The sequence below is a fragment of the Gavia stellata genome, chromosome 1, assembly GCF_030936135.1.
Source record: "Gavia stellata isolate bGavSte3 chromosome 1, bGavSte3.hap2, whole genome shotgun sequence".
NCBI lineage: Eukaryota > Metazoa > Chordata > Aves > Gaviiformes > Gaviidae > Gavia > Gavia stellata.
In genome coordinates this window covers 46,080,039-46,099,571 of record NC_082594.1, presented here as the reverse complement: position 1 = coordinate 46,099,571, position 19,533 = coordinate 46,080,039, and the positions used below count along the sequence as shown (strand labels likewise).

General features: G+C 40.1%; 1 protein-coding gene across 1 annotated transcript in view; it reads left to right on the top strand.

Moving 5' to 3' along the window:
• Nucleotides 1–19,533, top strand: part of TBC1D4 (TBC1 domain family member 4) — a 115,397-nt gene that overhangs the window by 85,372 nt on the left and 10,492 nt on the right. Inside the window, exons 11-17 of the mRNA XM_059826992.1 lie at nucleotides 1,055–1,204; nucleotides 10,982–11,142; nucleotides 12,068–12,277; nucleotides 14,204–14,206; nucleotides 15,933–16,091; nucleotides 17,654–17,812; nucleotides 18,279–18,523. Coding sequence (XP_059682975.1) covers nucleotides 1,055–1,204; nucleotides 10,982–11,142; nucleotides 12,068–12,277; nucleotides 14,204–14,206; nucleotides 15,933–16,091; nucleotides 17,654–17,812; nucleotides 18,279–18,523 — 1,087 coding nt within the window. The remainder of the gene's footprint in view (nucleotides 1–1,054; nucleotides 1,205–10,981; nucleotides 11,143–12,067; nucleotides 12,278–14,203; nucleotides 14,207–15,932; nucleotides 16,092–17,653; nucleotides 17,813–18,278; nucleotides 18,524–19,533) is intronic.

Below are 19,533 nucleotides of genomic sequence, written 5' to 3'. Positions count from 1 at the left end.
GCTTTTTGTGGGCTTTTTCTAAAAATGGCTTTAAATAATAATTTGTCACCTGTTTGATGTCTAGGCACCAGTGAATGCGGCACCAGCTTATAGAGTTTATTCTGTTTAAAAGTTTAATTCTTAAATTAAAAAGTTAATTCAAAACTTTAAAATGTTATTCTTAAATGAAAAAGTTTATTTTGTTTAAGAGAATGGAAGGGGGTGAAGGGTAAGAAACTAGCCTTGAAATAGCTTTATTACATTGTGTTTCTGAGAAGATAAATGTGTTTTTTACTGAGATAAACTTAGCTTATTTTTTTTTTCCACTGACCATGTTGTATGCAAACAGGAAACCCTGACAGTTCAAACTGAAGGACTTGCTGACTTCACATCTTTGTAATAACTTTTAAGAAGTCACTGATTTAGTGGTATCAGCAGCAGATTTTCAGTCAAAACAGTTTGTAACAACTTCGTTCTAGGCTGGGATTTTTCCTTCTCACCTTTCCTATTGAGGATTAATCAAAAATGTTAAGTAAAAGAAACTGAATTAATTTTTATGTCCCCCAACCTTGTTACTATTATTAAGTAATGTTTAACTGTGTGCTAGGACTATCTTTCTTAATTTAAACACTTCAGAAAAATGTATCCAAAAATACTGCATTTAAATAATCAACTTTCTAATGTGTTCTAGCAATAAGTGTTATTTAGAAGAGCAAGAAAAAACTGAAGGGAAGAAACAAGGTGTTTCATATAATTGGAAGCAGGTTTCTAAGGATGTTTTCTGAATGTTTCAGACATTCTTTTTCTGAATTTGATAATAAATAAGGCTAAAGAAATAAGGTGGTCTGCCTGTTCTGCAATGTCATTGAAAAGTTTCTTAAAAGAAATCAGCTGTAACAGCAAAATCAATATCATCAAGGAAACTGCCCAGTAGTGCATTTGGTACATTTTTATCTTCTGGGAAACAAAGTTACTGTCAAGATGAGGTACTTGGCCAGTATCTTTACTCTGGATGGTTTTTTTATATCCAAATCAATGCTGACCCATCTGCTATGTTTTCTTGTTGCCTGCACAGCCCTGTTGTCGGGGTTCGGCGCGCTCTCAGTGAGAGTGAATCTGTGTCACCTGGTCTCCCCTCCTCTGTCTCTGCCCCTTCTTTCCTGAAAAGCTTTTACCAGAGCTCAGGAAGGTTGCTCCAGCACTCAGAAAGCGACCTCTCCAAGAGGTGAGAGCATTGTCTCCTGCTAGGTCTTCAGTGCCACCAGCTTAACAACAGGATTCCTAGTGCAATGCAGCACATGGGATCTCTCCCACTCTGCCTTGTGCTCCTGCATTTCTAACAGACTTCCTAAGTACTTGATGCAAATGGGTGAACAGGCTTTTGGCCAAAAAAGCCTGTTAAAAATAGAGGCTTGTCTGCTGACATCTAGTAGCTGTGACCTATTTCTGTTGCGATGTTGTAAATCTGTTGCATTGGTTTGTCACTTGAAATGCAGTGGTTTTTAGGAGTGTCACGCCAATTTAATGCTTTCTCTGCTGAATGCAAACCAGCATGTGTTGCTGTGATCATTGGCATGTGAAAATAAGAAAAGAGCATTGTGAAGAGTCTACAGTACTAACATGGGATGCCTGTGCATGAGGAAGGGGAAACGCTAAGCTAGGTGGGTGATACTAGCTGTGAGATGTTTAGGGAGAGTAGGAAAATAACTTGCAATTGAAGAGGAGTGGGGAAGAAGCGAAGATACAAGAAGGGCTTTCTGACATCGGTGTGAAAGACTGAGTATCTGTGGATACTGGAATGGAAGTCACACTTCTTTTTACTGACAGAATAGGCCCTCCTTCAGGAGGGTGTTTGAGGAAACTGCATATGGGTTATTTTTCTGAAATAAGCCTGTAGTGAATAAGGTGGAGCCATAGTTTTGAACTTCATGATTTTTTTTTTTGCCAGTTGCTGGCCTTTTTATTTCTCTTCTGTCAATGACAACTCCTTTTTCCTTCTTCAGTCTGTCCTTGTTCACTGAGCTATACTTGTGTTTCTGGTACTCTTCATCTCTGAGTGTGGCTCACCCCAATCATTCCCAACAGAAAACTGTGGAGTTGTAGAAGGTGCTTTTGTGACTAGTTCTTCCTGGAAAAGTAAGAGTAGATTGCATTCTTACCAAAACCAAGTGTTGATGAGATCTGGATTCTGGGTGTGTTAGGCCTCTAATACACGGGGGATTTCAGGTCTATGAGATGGGTGTGGAAGTTTTAGGTGTGCCTAAAGAAATTTTTTCACCTTGTAGAGTGCAGTTTCATTAAACACAGAGTAGTTTGTCATCTCCATTTTAGGGCAGACTGTAAGAAATCATGTAGATACACAAACTACTGTGAGAGGCAGTTGACCTTTAAGGTGGCTTTAAGGTACAATTTGGATTAGTCATCTGTAATAACACATAGGTTAGAAAAATACAAAGTACGAATCATCTCCTTGAGCACACTGTATCCTACCTTGATTTCACTGACATTTAAAGTGTCTCTTTCTGGCCTCTAATCTGCAATTGGTGTACAGCATGCAGCCAAGAACTGTAATGTAGACACAATTACAAAACACCTAGCGGGAAATTTCTACTGTTTAGGTCCTTCCAGCAGAATAACCTTGTGTATAAATGGAATAAGTTGAGACATCCGTACAGGAAGGTGACTACATAGCCTTAGTGGCAGGACCCCTGCTGCCCCCCCACCTCATCCGTCCTGTCCCATCCCACAGCTTTTAAGAAGCAAATGTTAAATTGTCTAGATTCACTTTCTAATAGAGGGGTAATATAAACTAATCATTACTTAATTTTTAGGAGGTCTTTCCAAAACCAGTCGTAGAAATATTTCACAGTTTTGAAGAGGGAGTCACTTTAAGGTGACCCTACCTTTCTACCCAAGCACAAATGAATAAGGAATAAGCAGTGTATGTTTTGGAAATTTGAGAGGAGAGATTGACATCTCGTCCAGCGTGGAAGTAGACTTTTAATATTGCCTGTTCTAAACCTTGTGTGCAGTAATAGTTAGTGAATTGGATTCCTAGATTTTCCATTCCCTACCACACTGCAGTAACACTAGACTAAGTAGCAGGTGAATTATTAAAGTTGAAATTAAAGCAACTGGTGAGTGCACACCAGGGTGTGCAGACAAATGGCAAAAAAATAATCTGTCTCTGACAGACTGCCTCTTATTTGGGTTCCAGGCCAACTTTGTTTCTGTGTTCCCTACGGTTAGCAGAGTTGGTCCAAGATGAACCAATGCCCAGGTCAGTTTATACAGGCAGCTGGATCCCATTAAACCTAGCTTTCTGGATTTGGGAAATGTAGGTATTGAGTATTGTACTAAAACAGTACTTTAATGCCAGTTGATTCCAAGCTGAAATGTCTGAGGTATTACTCCTTCTGGATTTGGTTATGCACGCTATTCAAGATACTGTCTTTCATTATAATGGAGTTTGAACTGTAAGGTGGGAAGATCTTCAAATTAGGAGCAATTCCCAGAAGACCACCCTGTTTCTGCTTAGGTTTCATAGTATACAAGTTTCTGATACCATTTAATCTTGAATTTGTGTGAAAACTTTTGTGAAAATAGGATCTCATTGGCTATAGATCTTGCTGGGAGCAAATGGGCCTGAACTACCATGGTAAGGAAATTGCAGTAGCAAGGGTGAGGTGTTAGCATCTAGCTGGGTTCATGAAGTGAATACAACAAATACAGTCGGAAAGAAGTGCCAAATGAATAATGCTGATGTGATAAGAATGACTGAGGTAATCCAGCTGTCACTTGAACTGGCTAATGGAGAGTGAAATATATTGTCCAGCTGATGGTGGCTGAAACTCTTTAAACTTTACCTGATTTAGTTTGCAAATATGTGTCGTGCCATCAGGTTTATGAATTAGAGGAAGTTCAAATCTTTTGTGGTGTGTTTTTTCTTCTGGGTTGGTTTGTTTTGTTGGGGTTCTTTTCCTTTGGCTATTTTTCACAGAGAAGACCATCTTCTGTCCCTGATAGGCTCAACATGAGGTGTTCTTAGCACTCTCATGTGAGTGTATTTTAGGTTGGAATTGAGCACAGTGGGGCAGTCCTTTACAATCTGAAGACTATAAACTGTTTAACAGTTAGGAGCCCTAATTAAACTTCACTGCATTTTCCTCTCTAAGAATAACCATGGTTACTATGAATTCATGAAGTGTATTCTAGCCACATTGCACTGGAGAAAAATTCTTTATAGTCTGACTTCCTGTATCATGTAGCTTTGAGATCACACGTGATGCCACAGGCAGCTTTTCTTGGTGTTCTGGTGAACTTTGATGTGCAGGAGCAGAGCCAGTTTCAGTCAGAATTGGTTTTAGAAAGATGCTTGATTTGTAACATTCACATGGGCCTATGCGAACAACACCAAGCCAGGGTCTCCTCTGGAGATATTAAAAACTCGCCTGGACACATTCCTGCGCAACCTGCTCTAGGTGAACCTGCTCTGGTGGGGGGGTTGGACTAGATGATCTCCAGAGGTCCCTTCCAACCCCTATCATTCTGTGTTAAAAAGCAACTCTGCTTATTACATATGTGTCTTTAAGTATTGGCCACTGTATAGAAGATGATTCTGATCGATGTTTACATCACACTTAGCATGTGGTCGCAAACTCAGAAACTGATACTAGGGTGTTGGACATCCAGGGTACAGTGGCTCTCACCTGATTGTATAGACATCTTCATCTCAGCTAATCAATGGAGCGAAGTTGGTGTTTTTGTGGCACAGTTGCTCTCATCCTAATGTGATTGGTTTTAATATTACGATATTTACGGAGTTGATCCTGCCTATATATCTACCTTCCTACCTGAACACTAACACAGCCAGTTGGGCCTGTCACTGGGAGCATCTTCCTTTAGAAAGCATGAATCATGCCCTAAAAGTGTCTTGACCTTCATTAAAAAGGAGGCCTCAGCTGATTTGCTAGGATTTAAATGGCTGTGTTGGAGACAGCTAAAGCCAGGAGGAAAAAAAATTATTCTCCAGGAGACCCTGGCTTGGTGTTGTTCGCATAGGGTGAACTAATGTTTGTGGGGAAGCTGAGCTTTTTGGATTTAATTCAAATTATCACTACTATGATGATTTATGTGGAAGAGAGAAAACACTGATATGTTATCTGCTTTAAGGAATGAGTGGTATAGCAAAGTTGGACATCAACACAATATTAATAGATGCCTTCAGAATGTTTTTACCGCATTGTCAATTCATTTGTCTAGAGAGAAGTCTAGGGTAGAAATGGTCTGCATAATCTTGATTTTTGACAAGTGTGTTGTGCAGCATTTAATATTGAACACATGCACACATAAGGATTAAAAAAAAATACATCCTGCCAACACAGAGGTAAACAAACAAATCTGAGAGCATCATCTGTTTTTAAATTTTCATTTCTGTAACTTCTGGAATTTCTGGCTTTTATTCAACAGCTCCTCCTGAAAGCTAGGCTATTGGAAGAATCTGTATATTTTTTAATATAAAAATAAAAGCAGCATCTTTAAAAATGGGACAACCTTCAGCATAGGTTTGACTAGGCCACACTGTCTCTCTTCATTGCGTTGTTATGCAAGGATAATCTAAGTTGACTTACCGCGACTTGAATTTGAACAGATTGCTTTTTTAAAACAGCTTCATTTCTCGTGAAGAAAGTAAAATTCTTGAGAACGTTCTTTAAACAAAAAGTAGAAAGTAATTATTCAGCATAAAAATACATGACAGGAGTGAGAACCAATAGAGAGGTGTAAATTGATTGGAACAAGTTTTTCTTCCTCTTGGAGGGGAGGAATACTTCACTTATTAGGCTTACATATGGGCTGCTGCCAGCTTAAGTCCTGGGAGTTGAAATATTAGCTGTCTTTCTGTACTTGATTTGGGGGATTTTGTACCATCTCAGCCTCCAAATTACAAAGTAGGTCGAGTTGATTCAATTGCTACTTAGAGCAATCAAGAGAAGGAGTTGAACTTGAAAGCAAACTGGGGAAAAACGTAAAACTTGGCATGAGCAGCAGCAGTATTTATTCTCGAGTCAGTTGGCTTGCATGGACTCAAGTTGAAAATAATTCGGGTATGTATTGCGTAAAGAGTTCACAAGAAATGGGGTAGCTTTGTGGTTTTTTGAATATCAGTCTTTGGGAGCATTTTAAAGAACAGTTTTGGGAAGAGATTTGGGTAATTGAAACCAAGCAATAGCATGTTCGTAATCTGAACAAGTTTTTTGGGTTTCTTCTTTTTTTTTCTTCCCCCCCGCCCCCCAAACTAGCTGTCTCATCTTCATACTATGCATTAGCTGATAGAATAGTGAATGGGATGATGCTTTGGTGAAACTGAGTTGCAGTTAGCCGAGATAAAAATTTTAGCTGATCAGTACTCTGTACTCTTGAGTACATGGGTTATCACTTGTAACAGCTTAAGGATGAAATTACAAACTGAAATATTTGAGACATTATATTGAATTTATAGCTTTTCACTTTTTATTACATACAACCTGATGAATGTATTTTGGTTTCTGTGTTGGGTCAGGAGCATAGGCTAAGTAGCCTTATGGAGAACCATTATTCTTCAAATCTGTGATGCATTTGTCTTAAATATAGAGTATTACATTGTTGTTTTCCAGAGATGCATGGGAGGTATGTTAAGTGATTAAAACAGGAACACTAAGTAAAATAAATTGGAAATACTCCATTTTGTGGAATTTCTCTATTGAACTGTTTGGCTTTGTCCTTTCATATGTCTGTTTTACCAAGATGAAATACTCTGATGTAGAAGCTGTACCATAATCTAGTTGTCATTTCCTTAAAATAAATAAATTAAAGTTTAAAAAAAAAATAATTCTTGCAATCATGTCCCAGTGTGCAGTTCAGTTCTTAAATATCTCTTCTGTAGCTCATTAAGATTTTTATATACTGCCATCTCTTAATGTGCAGCGCATTGACTCTGGTGCATTTCATCTTGATCAGTTGTTGGTAGGTTGTAGCAGAACAGGAACTTGTAGAAAGTAGTTGCGTGTTTTTCTTGTTGGTGGCTATGTCACTGTATAAACCAAGAAATATTGATCCTCTGCCTTGCCTCAAGGTCTAGGCTCTATAATCCATAGTTTACAGAGCAGTTACAAATTTCTGGAGTTTGAGGTAGCAACTTTTTCTTAAAGTGGAAAACATCATTAAAAACTGGGATTAATGATTGGACTATTTCTAATTGACCTTGCAGCATGTTTCTCATGTAGATGTTTAAGCCTGTGTGTTGTCAGAACAGGGTCTTTTCTTAAGAATTCTTAAGCATTTTTCCCATGAGTGTTTGAGGTTCAGTATCAGTGCCCTGATAGGAAAGTTGTGAAAGTCTCCATTCCCCCAGGTTGGGAAGTAGTGAAAACTGCTCTGCTTTTCGGTAGCAATGACTGAACTCCATTTAAGAAGTTATTGTTGTTGTGGAGTTGCTTTTACTCTTAGTCTCTCTGCTCACATTAATAAACCGCTTCATTTTGTAGGGAGCTGATAGCTAATGGTCAGATATACTTTTTTTTTTTTACCCCCACCCTGTTTAGAGGAACGGTATGAGGTGTTGCTGGCCTGTCTATGCAGAGCACCTACCTGCCTGGCTGTTAAAATCCAGGGCTACCTTAAAACCTGAAGTAGTCTTGTAAATATGACCAAGAGGGAAACCATCCAGTTAAGTTTAGGTATGAGAGATGGTAAAGTCTAGGGAATAAGTATTGTGCAACTCCTGTTTCGAGGTGGGGAATGTGTAATTGAGTTAACTCATCTGGTTTTTATGCACCAACCTTCTGAACCATTTTGTCACAAGATAGGAGACATTACTGTTTTACTCTGACTTCTTCCTGCTTTTACTCTGTAGGGTATTGTTTCACAGCTTCGGATCTGATGTTAAGCTAGGACTTGTCTGTCTGCCTTGAAATGAGGAAACTTTCTTTGCTCACCTTCTAGCCTCCCTTTCCTAAATCTTGGTGTTTTCAAAGGTGCCCTTGCCTTCCATTGAATATGGCCAGGTGTGTGCATGAGACTTCCAAAAGTTTTCCTCTAATCGCTTATCAGACAGCTCTTTGAAAAAGGAGGTGATTAATGTTAGTTGCTTAAAATGCCAGGGGAATTTTGGAAGGGAGGGTTTAACAACAGAAATACAGGTCCTCAGAACTGTATGATTTGGACACTTCACAGGGTAGCATGTGTGACTAATCTGTTCCACTGTAAACTCTGCGACTCAGATCATAGAATCATTTAGGTTGGAAAAGACCCTTAAGATCATCAAGTCCAACTGTAAACCTAACGCTGCTAAGTCCACCACTAAACCATGTCCCTAAGCGCTTCATCCACATGTCTTAAAAACCTCCAAGGATCGTGACTGCACCACCTCCCTGGGCAGCTTATTCCAATGTCTGACAACCCTTTCAATGAAGAAATTTTTCCTAATATCCAGCCTGAACCTCCCCTGGCGCAACTTGAGGCCATTTCCTCTTGTCCTATCACTCATCACTTGGGAGAAGAGACCAACACCCACCTTTCTGCAACCGCCTTTCAGGTAATTGTAGAGAGCGATAAGGTTTCCCCTTCTCCAGACTGAACAACCCCAGTTCCCTCAGCCGCTCCTCATAAGACTTGTGCTCCAGACCCCTCACCAGCTTCGTCGCCCTTCTCTGGACACGCTCCAGCACCTCAATGTCCTTCTTGTAGTGAGGAGCCCAAAACTGAACACAGGATTCGAGGTGTGGCCAATGATGTGAACAGCTTTGTTTCATACCCTAAAATAGCCACCCTCTTATTCTGACTTTTCTTTAAATTTTACTCCTGTAAATTGAACACTATTCCTAGGACTGTCTACACGTTTAGGGGCACAGTAGCTGAATGTAGATTTTTGTACATAGTAGTAGAAAGGAAATTTTAATTCCCTTGTTAAATGGCTTCTGTTTAGTAAGCCCTGGAATGACTTAGTTTTTGTGTTCTAACACATGATACGTAAGACTTGAAATAGCAAGAAGTAGTTTCGTTACAGTTATTTATAGAAACATGAGTTATAATGATTAATATATCCAAACTCAATACCTTACTCCAAAGAGTTGTTGGACTGAAATACCTTTGGGAAACAGCAGCTCTAGATTCAAAATTAGTTTTGTAGTCTATGTTTAGCTAGCACAAACAGTGGTTACCCCACCACCAAAGACTGTCTAAGAGTTAGCCAAAGATGATTGTCACAGGGTTTTCTGCTGCTATTTTGGTTAGTGCAACATGAGGCTTTACTGAGACCACCTACTAAGTATGATGCATAGGGAACTGTGGCACTGTAGAAACTAAGTTGGGAGTAGAGAGTAATTCAGACTGTTAGCCAGGGCTCCCAGCCCATAGTGCTATTCTTAAAGAAGAGCAGGGGTGGTCCCTAATGCTGGGTGGTCCCTAATGCTGGGTAGGTGAACTTGAAGACACGAGGTTATTTCTCTGCCAGGATATGGCAGGACTGTGTACGACAGTGAGTCCAGTTTGCTCACTGAGGCTTACAGATGTCAGGAAGCTGTTGTAGATCATTAACACAGGGACAGCTTTGATCACCAAAAAGGCCAGTACTAGCTTGGTGGATTATCATTCAGCACAGAGTATTTGGTATGAAAAGTGCTGATTGAGATGGTGTAGCTGGTAGACTGGTGTAGCTGAAACTTCAATAAGATGTAGTCTGCCTCCCTTGCGGATCTCTCCTTTTGCGCAAGCTAAATGTGAGGAGACCGACTGCAGCTGGCAAACTGCCATCATCTGCAACTAACTTACTAGTACAAACAGAGTGAACACTTAACCTGCTGGGCTTTCCTTTCATCTGTCTCTCTTTAGGGACTTTGCACTGTAGCATGGAAATTCTTCACAGGATGAAGGTTTGAGCGTAGCTACTACTGTGTTGATGTAGCAGTTTTCCCTGTGATGAAGATGAAGCTGCGTACGCAGCTCCCTGTATTTGATGCTGTCTTACCAAGAAGCCTGTAGTTGTGTGTCACACTGTTGAGGTTGCATGGAAGGATTTGTGGCAGATAATCAATGTACCCATTGCTATACGAGATCTGTGCACCTATTCTACTACCACAGATGCAAAATGCTGAAATACTTCTGAAAGTGGCTCAAGTACTTATTAAATGTCCCTTCCTCTGGCAATAGTCAGTAGAGAGGTGTGCCTGGTGTCCTCTTAGAATGACCTCCCAGCAAAGCTTCCCTGTATTCTCTCCTTGCCTCTTCCAGCAACATAAGCTAGTATTAAAATTACTGCGTAAATATATTTCTACATGGCAACTGGGGAGGAAGTCAGCTCCTTTCAGGTCATTGTGGTAGGAACTGAGCCTGCCCGCTGTTTGCAAAGGCTCTGTTCCTTCAGCTGGAGATACTGATGAAGCATGAGGACATTTGGCCCCATTTGTGCAAGTGAAGTGTCTGCTTCTTGAAGCATAGGGAAGAGACTGCATGAGAAGGCCCAGAACATTGCCTCCAAAGAAATACTCACCTATAAGCTCATCATGCCATTTAAAATGGAACTAAATGGAGCGTTGTGCTCTGCTAAAGCAACATCTGTGCTTTTAGGGGTATTACATCAGATTGCCCCTGTAAGACTAATGTATGGCAAAGCAAAACTTATTGTTGCCTAATTTAGAGCCTAAGTATTACCATGTTTTGCTCTTAGCTTTTCAGAAAGTTTAGCTTTTATTCTGAGCTTCCAGCTGAACAGTTCATGAATGCTGTAAATTCTTTCTGGTGATACATAATGCAAACTTCACAGCACTGTGTTACAAGAAAACAATTGGGCACTTCTGTATTCAAGGTGAAGCTTACACATAGCATGCTTTGCTTTCTAAAGCTTCCCAGCAAATGCTCCTTCAGGTTTGGTTGTACATTAGACAGACTTCGTAAAGGTGGGTTGTTTTTTTTTTTCCTCCAGAGATGACTGACTTTGATTACCCCATCTGCTTTTTCTCTCCTTCAGTGATGGGGAGGGAAAGAAAAGAACGTCAACCGTCTGCAGCAGTGAATCTCTAAATGCTGTGGGGGCCACGCTCACACCTCGCCGCATCTCCTGGCGGCGGAGAATATTCCTGCAGGTAGCTTCACCTATGAATAAATCTCCTTCCAAGATGCAGCATCCAGGTCTGTGTGTGCTTTTAAAGAAAATAAACAAGCAGTTGTGACTGAATAGTTATTACTATAGTGAGCTGCAACATGTGAAAATATGAAAGGGAGAAGGGAGTCAGCTTGATACAATATTCTTGCTAGAACCTCATTAGAGATCAGTTGTGATCAGTTGGCTTTTAGGTCTTTGTTGCTTTGAATAGAGGATTCTGTCATCAAAAACAAATGAATTGCAATCTGCCATGGCCGCACTGCTAGTGAGGAAATGAAGAACTGCCTCTTGCTGACAGAGATATCCTCTTTAACAGTTAGCAAAATGTTACCCTAGCCTGCTTACATAATAGCAGTGTTTGCAGAAAACGGTTAATTTTTCTGCCTTGTCTTTGTACTGCACGTAGCACCTGTTGAGTGTGTTAATAATTCTTATAGCTTTAGGTCATTTAAGGTAGACACCTCTGAAGAATCTGAAATCCTGCTATGTTGATATAGTCCCGTTGGTGGAATTCACAACCATAGGTAAATGACAAACTATATTTAGTGACAATAAAATGCTGTAGCGCTGCCTATAGTGCAGCTTAGCAGATGGAAAAAGTTGTTTTTAGTATAGAGCCTGTGGTAAATCACAGCAGTTAACAATCTCAGCTGTAAAGGAGACTTTATGGATAAATTCCTCTTTGTACCTCTAGAAGGAGCTAGCAGGGGAAAGGGTTGAAATACTGGGTGACCCTTTATTTAGCTTTATTTAATTTAAATATAACATTATTTAATTGAAATAAAACACTTTATTTAAAAATAATTCTCTACTGTTGAACTGCATTTTCTGTCTTTGGAATCAGCGCCTCACTGCTGAACGTGGAAGACATTTTTGTTCTGCTGTGACTTAGATTTTCATGATATGTCAAACAATCTGAGTTTCCTGTAATAGCTTTCTGATTCTTTGCAGATGGTCATGACGGAAGTGAATTGTTACCATTATCCCCTCTTGCTCCACCCTTGGAGGAGGACCCTCTTGTCCTAGTATTGCAAAATGAGGATGGTCCAGATAAAACTGGAGAGAGGAAAAACTCAGAAGAACTACAAAGTCTGTGGAGAAAAGCAATCCATCAACAAATTTTGTTACTTCGAATGGAAAAAGAAAACCAGAAGCTGGAAGGTTAGCTATTTAGAAAATACCCCTAAAAAATACTACAAATCCTGCTGCCGGAAGCTGAAAACTGTACTGGTGTTGGGCCCCTGAAACAGAGGTGTGGTTCTGTAACTTTTTGGTTAACAGTGCTAGAAAGAAATGTGTTCACCCAGTTGTCTCACAGTCTACCAGGTTCTCTGCCCACCTGCTGACTCTTAATGAGTGACCTTAATTAAAGAAGAAAGCGATAACTTTTCCTTTTTTAGTGCATGTTAGACAAAGGTTATTACAGTCTGTGTTCTAGCTGACTAAGTCTAGGAATTCTAATGTGAAGTGGTTTCAGGAGAACGGATGCTGTGTGAACACTTAGGTATGGTAAACCTTACCCTCTATATCTTGTTTCAGTCCTTTGCAGCACATGACATTTCTGTCCAGGCTTTCTGTCCTTCATTAACCACATCACAGTGGTAACTTATAAATATTTGAATCCAAATGTGAATTTTGAGCAACTGGCTCTTGAGGTATGTCAAAAAGTTCTTTTTTCAGAAGACGAGCACTGTACACTGAAAATTGAGTGCTGTTACTGAGGTATCTGAAGTTGGCCATGCTGACTTGTCAGCTGCCTGAGCTTCTGGCGAAGATATTTTATTATGACTGGTCAAGATTCACACAAATAAAAGGCAGGATGCAATGTCTGTCCTAGCATATAGAATCTCTTCAGTATAATAGACTATTAGCTTTTGGTGCAAGTTGAAATTTTCAAATGTCCTCTCTGCAATTGCTGCCTTCCTCTTCTCCTGTATGGTGATTAACCTCATTATATGGTAGTCTGATTCTTCAAACAAAACATAATGATCTTGTTAAGGTCAGTTAACTCTTTTTCCTTCTTTAGTGGTCCTTACTGAGAAGGCAGGAGGAGGAGAGAAAAACAGCAGGACAGAAGTCTTTCCATGTCCCTATAAGCGTACATCTTTGAATGTATTTCCTACACATGTTGCATATTTCTCTGTGCACTCTCTCTACAGTTTGTCTCCCTGTTGACACATACTTCTGTGGAAGCTCCTAGATTCATAGGGAACATCTATAAAGAAGTCTGTTTTAACTTCAGCCAAAATCTTCATTATTTGTTTTAGCAAATAGTCAGTCTACTGTTGTGGGGTGGAAAGCTAGACATCCACTGTAGTGACTAATTTCATGTTGTTCCCTCTGGTAGTATGAGCTGCTGAGGGACGAACTCTTTTCCATACCCTCCCTGCATGGTTGGAGGTACTGAAAACTGTTAAATAGGTCTAGTTCCTTAAGACTCATTTGGACGTTATTTCCATTCTCTGTAATTGATATGTAGAAATTAAGTTCTGCATGCCTCATTTTTCGTGGTGAAAACAGGAGTGTCAGCAATGGAGACTCCAAACTGGCACCCATCTGCCAGCCCATATCTTGGTTTGTCCTCCAAGGAGTGTCTCTCCATTCTTGTATGCAGGTTTGTAAGTACTGCTAGTGAAACTGGTGCTCTGGCTAGCTAGAATTCATCATCTTATTTTGAAAGGGTGAAAAGTAAACTGTCTTAATGCCTATCTCTAGGCTTCCTTCCTATGGGCTGCTGTAACATGGGCCATTTTACAGACAGGACATACGCAAAACTGATACGTTCCAAACAAGCACTGGTTCGGGCAGTGGTTGGCATCCTAGCCTACAATTAAGTGTAGAACTCGGAAATGGGAAATGTAATAACAGAAACGCAGCCATTTCTCTACTTGAAGCCAGGTTCCTAGCTGTGAATTTACTCAGCTGTATATGACTGGTTTAAGACTGGAATTGCTGTGGACTTGTTTTCACAGGTTTTCGGTTAATGTTTTGTTGATTTTTCTTATTTGCAAAATATTAATAGAACCTCTTTTCCTGTTCCTTTTGCTGTCGAGGAGACTTGAATACTATTAGCTCTTTGTTTTACAGAAGGTAAGTTCTGTGAATTTCACAAACTTGCTTATTTATTTTTTCTGAGCAGCTAAAAGCTACTTTTTCCAGTAGCTCACCTAGAAATGTAAGAACTACAAAAAGTAGCAGGCCACCTAGCAATTATTAGGAAGAACGTTAACAAGGACGGTTGCAAGCAACCATGGTTGGCATAGGAGACAGGGCAAGTACGATCAACAGGCAAGCTTGCTGACTTTCAGTAGGGTTAACTGCAGAGCCAAAGTACCGTTCAGTGAAAGATAACCCATGCACTTAATTCTGGAGTTCGTTGTCACACTGAAATGTGTTACTGTTGTCTTAAATCTGTCGCATACTGCTTATGAGAGTGAGCATTCTCAAATGAAATCGTACAGCAATAGGGTAGCTTTTGAAATTGCCTCAGTTGGACTGCAAATTCTTGTGGTGAGATCACGTTCACATTTTTATGGAAGTGTACTGCACCTTGCATAATAGTTGCTTCTACAAGGCCCCCTGTAGTCTTGAATAGGTATGGTCTCACTGGTATAACACACATTTTTTGGAAATAAATTGTCACCTACATTTTTAGAGTGGGTTGGGCAATGATCTTATGGATTCATCCAATATTGGCTGTATCTAAAGTGTGCTGATTAGGCGAAGGAACTGATTGTCTTGTTTTGCAGGTTGTATAATAACGTAGTGAGAGTTTGCTTTCATCTAGAGATGATGGTCGGGATGGGGTTACATCTGTAAGAGGAAGGAGTCTCCTGCAAGGAGCAAGTATTGCACACAGATCAAGGCAAATTTGGGATAAACTCAATTGCATCTTTCGAAGGTCACGTTGTGAAATGTACAATTCAGTTCAATGGTAATTAAACCTGTCTCTGTAAATTAGGACACATTTAGGTCTTGATTCCAGTTTTTTACACCAGTAGTATGAGGATTTGGAGTGTTATTCTGCACACGTATCATGTATAATAAAATAACTACAGTTAATTTCTCAGTAATGGAAATGAAAGCTGCTCCTCCAAGAAATTCCAGAGTAACTCTGCAGCTTTATTTCAGAAATGGTGAGTCCTCTGGAATAAATATCTTGTGCCAGGTGATCCTATGCAGCAAACCTTTTACGTATACAGCAACATGAGTTCTGTGCTTCAGCGCGGATGTACCTTTCTAGATAAGGTTCATGTTGGTTCATTCCATTTACTTCTAGTCAGCCTGATGATGCCAGGTAGCAGTGCCAAGAGCTCATATGACTCTCTTAAGGGACATGTAAAAACTGGGACCAGTGTGACAGACTTCAGTTTAGACGACTTGCCTAGCTTGCTTATCTAAATCTCTAATACAAACATTCATATGTTTGAGACTTTCCATACTAAAACAACTGTAATGTTCAATATAAACAAGAGAAAAATGATTAAAGGTGTTTTTGCAGTTAAAAGAAGCAGCAGATATCGTGAAGGTTGACTGTGTTGAGTGGGTTTTTCTTCTTGCCTCAAGCCTTAAAAACTGGTTTCATGTACTTCATGAATTACTAACGTTCATGGCTCAGTAACAGAAGTTAAATTGTTGCCTGCAGCATCTTATGACAAAAGACTGGCCCCATCTCAGCTATTAACTGATGAACTGTAGAAGGTGTATTTATCCCTAAGTCAGATTATCAGATATATCTAATTTGAATGGGTTTTGTGTATTTGATGTCTCTTGTAATTTTCTGATGTTCTGGTTTTCTGTGTGTTCTGTGCTCTAGCAAGCAGAGATGAGCTCCAATCAAGAAAAGTCAAACTGGACTATGAGGAAGTTGGTACATGTCAGAAAGATGTCATAAATGTTTGGGATAAGAAGTTACTAAACTGCAGAGCCAAAATCCGATGTGACATGGAAGATATTCATTCCACTTTGAAAGAAGGTATTTATGCAGGATGGCTTTTAATTACGAAGTCTGAAGATTTTTTTTGTTGTTGTTGCTTTTTGATACCGAAGGAAATCTGCCAGCAATACGCTTTTTCCAGTAGCACAAAATCATGAAAAAATTACCTTCTTTTTGCAAATGTACTCATCTCCTGTTGCCAAACACAAAATAGGTTCTGCTGTGTCTATAGCTTACAGTGTCAGCAATGCAGAAACATGTATAGTCACACTCCTGAAAGTATCATCTTGTGCCCGTGTATTGTTACATTGAAGACTGAACTTCAAGCTTCTGCAGCTAACATTGTGACCTTCTGGTTTCTGGTCTGCAGTTCCTATCCAATTGACTCTGAGTTTCAGATGCTCTGATTTTACCTACTTACTGAGAAGGCATGACCATAATGTCTCATGTAGACGGTGCCCAAAACCTAGGGGAATCACAACCAAGCTTCAGAGAGTCAGAAGGACCACATCTTGTGGAGTCTGGACTATGGTCTTTTACTATTTTGTTTCCTCCAGTGAAAGATTGGGGATTTTGGCTTGAAGTAGGTCTTCATGTGGCCTAGCCATAGGCCAGAAGGGGAGCCAGAGGGCCTTGTTAATATAATGCAGACATTGAGTCCGATTGCACCGCTGTGCCCTCCTCCGTAGAATCTCATGTCTGTATTACAGATGCTGAAAAATAATATTCCAGTGTAATCTGGCTGTGGTACAGAAGGAAAGCTTAATCTGCTACCAAAGAAAATCGTGGTAGAAATAAGGTGGTTCTGGTTAGTGACGTGCAGAAGGCTGCCAACAAACGTCTTTCCTTGGTGCCCTATCTTCTGTTGCTGGACTGCAGTTCAGAGTTGGGAACAAGGATATGCTTTTTCTAATTTGTATTCTTTTTATCTAATTATTTGCCTGGTAAGCATTAGCGGAGTTGACTATTTTGACTTTCAAAGGTCAGTTTATGGAGTCAGGGGGATGTATGCGGAAGTCCGGAAGTAGCATTTTAATTTAGTTTATGCTTTCACAGGTGCTTCGCTGACTTGAGAGAAATGCTGTCTTTCAATATGAGTGGTTCTGTGTCCTTCCTTTGGTATGCAGCATTAATGCTTTTAGGTTTGAACTGAGCATTTTGTAATCTGTACATCTTTCTCCAAGGCTATGGACTGACATGAAAAGCCCTTCAGGAAGGGCAAGAGGAGGTGGACCTCCCTGTATTTTACACCTCTGAATTCAGTTCAGCCTTTCTAAACAGGGAGGTCTGCATTCTGCATGTAGTCGTGCATCTTTTCCTGCTGGAGGCTAACAGCTCAGAGGTGGCAAAACAAGTGATGTCTGTACCTCAGTTGCCCAATGTACTGCTCAGTGTAATTACCATAAGTTTGTAGTTCATGTTGAGTTAGTGGGACTGAACTGTGGCTGCTGGGGGAATACGCTGCTGAGTGTTTGTAAGGGGTCCTCCAGAGTGGTTTGGCCAAGATTATGACAGGCAAGGTTATGACAAAGCAAATGCTTGTGTTGTAGCACTAAAAATATGCCCCTGCTTAGGCCTCTTGTTTTTTGACTGACCTGCAGGTGTACCAAAAAGTCGTCGGGGGGAAATTTGGCAGTTTCTGGCTGTGCAACATAGAGTCAGACACAGACTGCCAAACAAGCAGCAGCCTCCCGACATCTCCTACAAAGAACTTCTGAAACAACTGACGGCTCAACAACATGCCATCCTTGTAGATCTAGGTATGTCTGTAGCTGGGAGATTATTCTGATTTGTTTAATGTGTCTGAGTGGAAACACACCATTCTTAATGGAAGATGTTGCTGGAGATAGTTGCTGCTGTATCAGCACCACTTTCTATGTTGTCAGGATATATTCTGTTTATGCCACTTAGCGTCCTCTAAGCAAATGATTTCTTATGTTATGCTCTTTGTATTTATGCTCTTCTACATCTGTCTGAAAAGAGAGATCAAGCAGTTGCTTCTGCAACTTCTATGCAGATGAGAATATGAAATGAGCTTAATGGATACAGTCTAAAATCAGTGGTAAATTATGGATTGATCTGACTAAAATCAACCTGCACATGAAAGCAAAGAGAAAAGGTCTATGGGAAGAGAGAAGTGCTGGTTGTCAGATGGATTTGGTTTGGTTTTGTTTTGTTTTAAATGAGAAGAATTGAATATCGACTACTCTTCTCTCTTTACATCAGGACGGACATTCCCTACGCATCCTTACTTTTCTGCCCACCTGGGAGCAGGACAGCTATCACTCTTTAATCTCCTGAAAGCATACTCTTTGCTGGACAAAGAAGTGGGTTATTGTCAAGGTATAAGCTTTGTAGCTGGAGTGCTGCTTCTACATATGAGTGAGGAACAGGCCTTTGAAATGCTGAAATTCCTCATGTATGACCTTGGCTTCCGTAAACAGTACAGGCCAGACATGATGTCGCTACAGGTAAGTCAGTCCTTCTCCTAAAGCCAGCCAGAGTTTTAACTGAGTTTTGAGCTCTCAGAGGTTGCTTATGTTCTCCAGGGTGTTATGAAGTATCTTCTGTTATTTTGGAGGTTGTGAGGTGCATGAAAATGTTACTGTCAAACCCCTCTCCGACTTTGAATTTGTAAACAGAGAAGTTCAGAACTTGCAGACTTTTCCTGTCACACGTCCCCGTCATCTCCTGTTTGGAAACTCTGCTTTCTCTGCTATTTTGCTCTTCCTTTTCTTTTCCTCACTTCTCTCTATTCCTTATGCCAAAAAACCGGTATGCATGCATCTGTATAGATGGAGTTTAAAAATAAATTTGATTTTGTTTTTCTTCAATCCATAAGCACGTAGATGTAGACTCTCTTGTAACTCCAAGACAAATCAATAGTGACACCCAGTGGACAGTTAATGTACTCCACAGGCATTTGTGCTTGGGGCTGCTCTGTCTTGCCTCATCATTTGCACCTCTTTTCTCTCATCATCCTCTTCCCCACCACCCTCAACACAGAAAGAAAACAGATGGATTTTTAATCATTTAGTTTGCTTATGAAACAATGCATGCTCTGCAATATTAGTCTTTTAACGGCTAGCTGTAGATACTAGAGGCTGCTTAGGAAGGAGACAGAAAATCTTTCAGATTTGTATAAACTTCAGGGTTTAAAGTCTGAGAAACTTTTCACCTTGAGATGCAACTGTCCACTGACTTGAGTAACTATATGCTATAAGCTGCTAATATTATAAAGGGATATACCACTGCTGAGTTAAAGCTTGTAATCCACAGTGGAGAAAGAGAAAAATAAGAGGCAGATGCAAAAGTCTCTTTTATTTCATGCTCCCTGCATAGCAAACACTTATAATTAAGTAAAAACTTAAGGCGGAGTTTCAGTCCACTTTTCATGACCAGTCACTTTAGGTGCTTATTTGACAAATATCCAGAACAATAGAATAGATTGTAGTTAAAGAAATTCACAGATCACAGAATC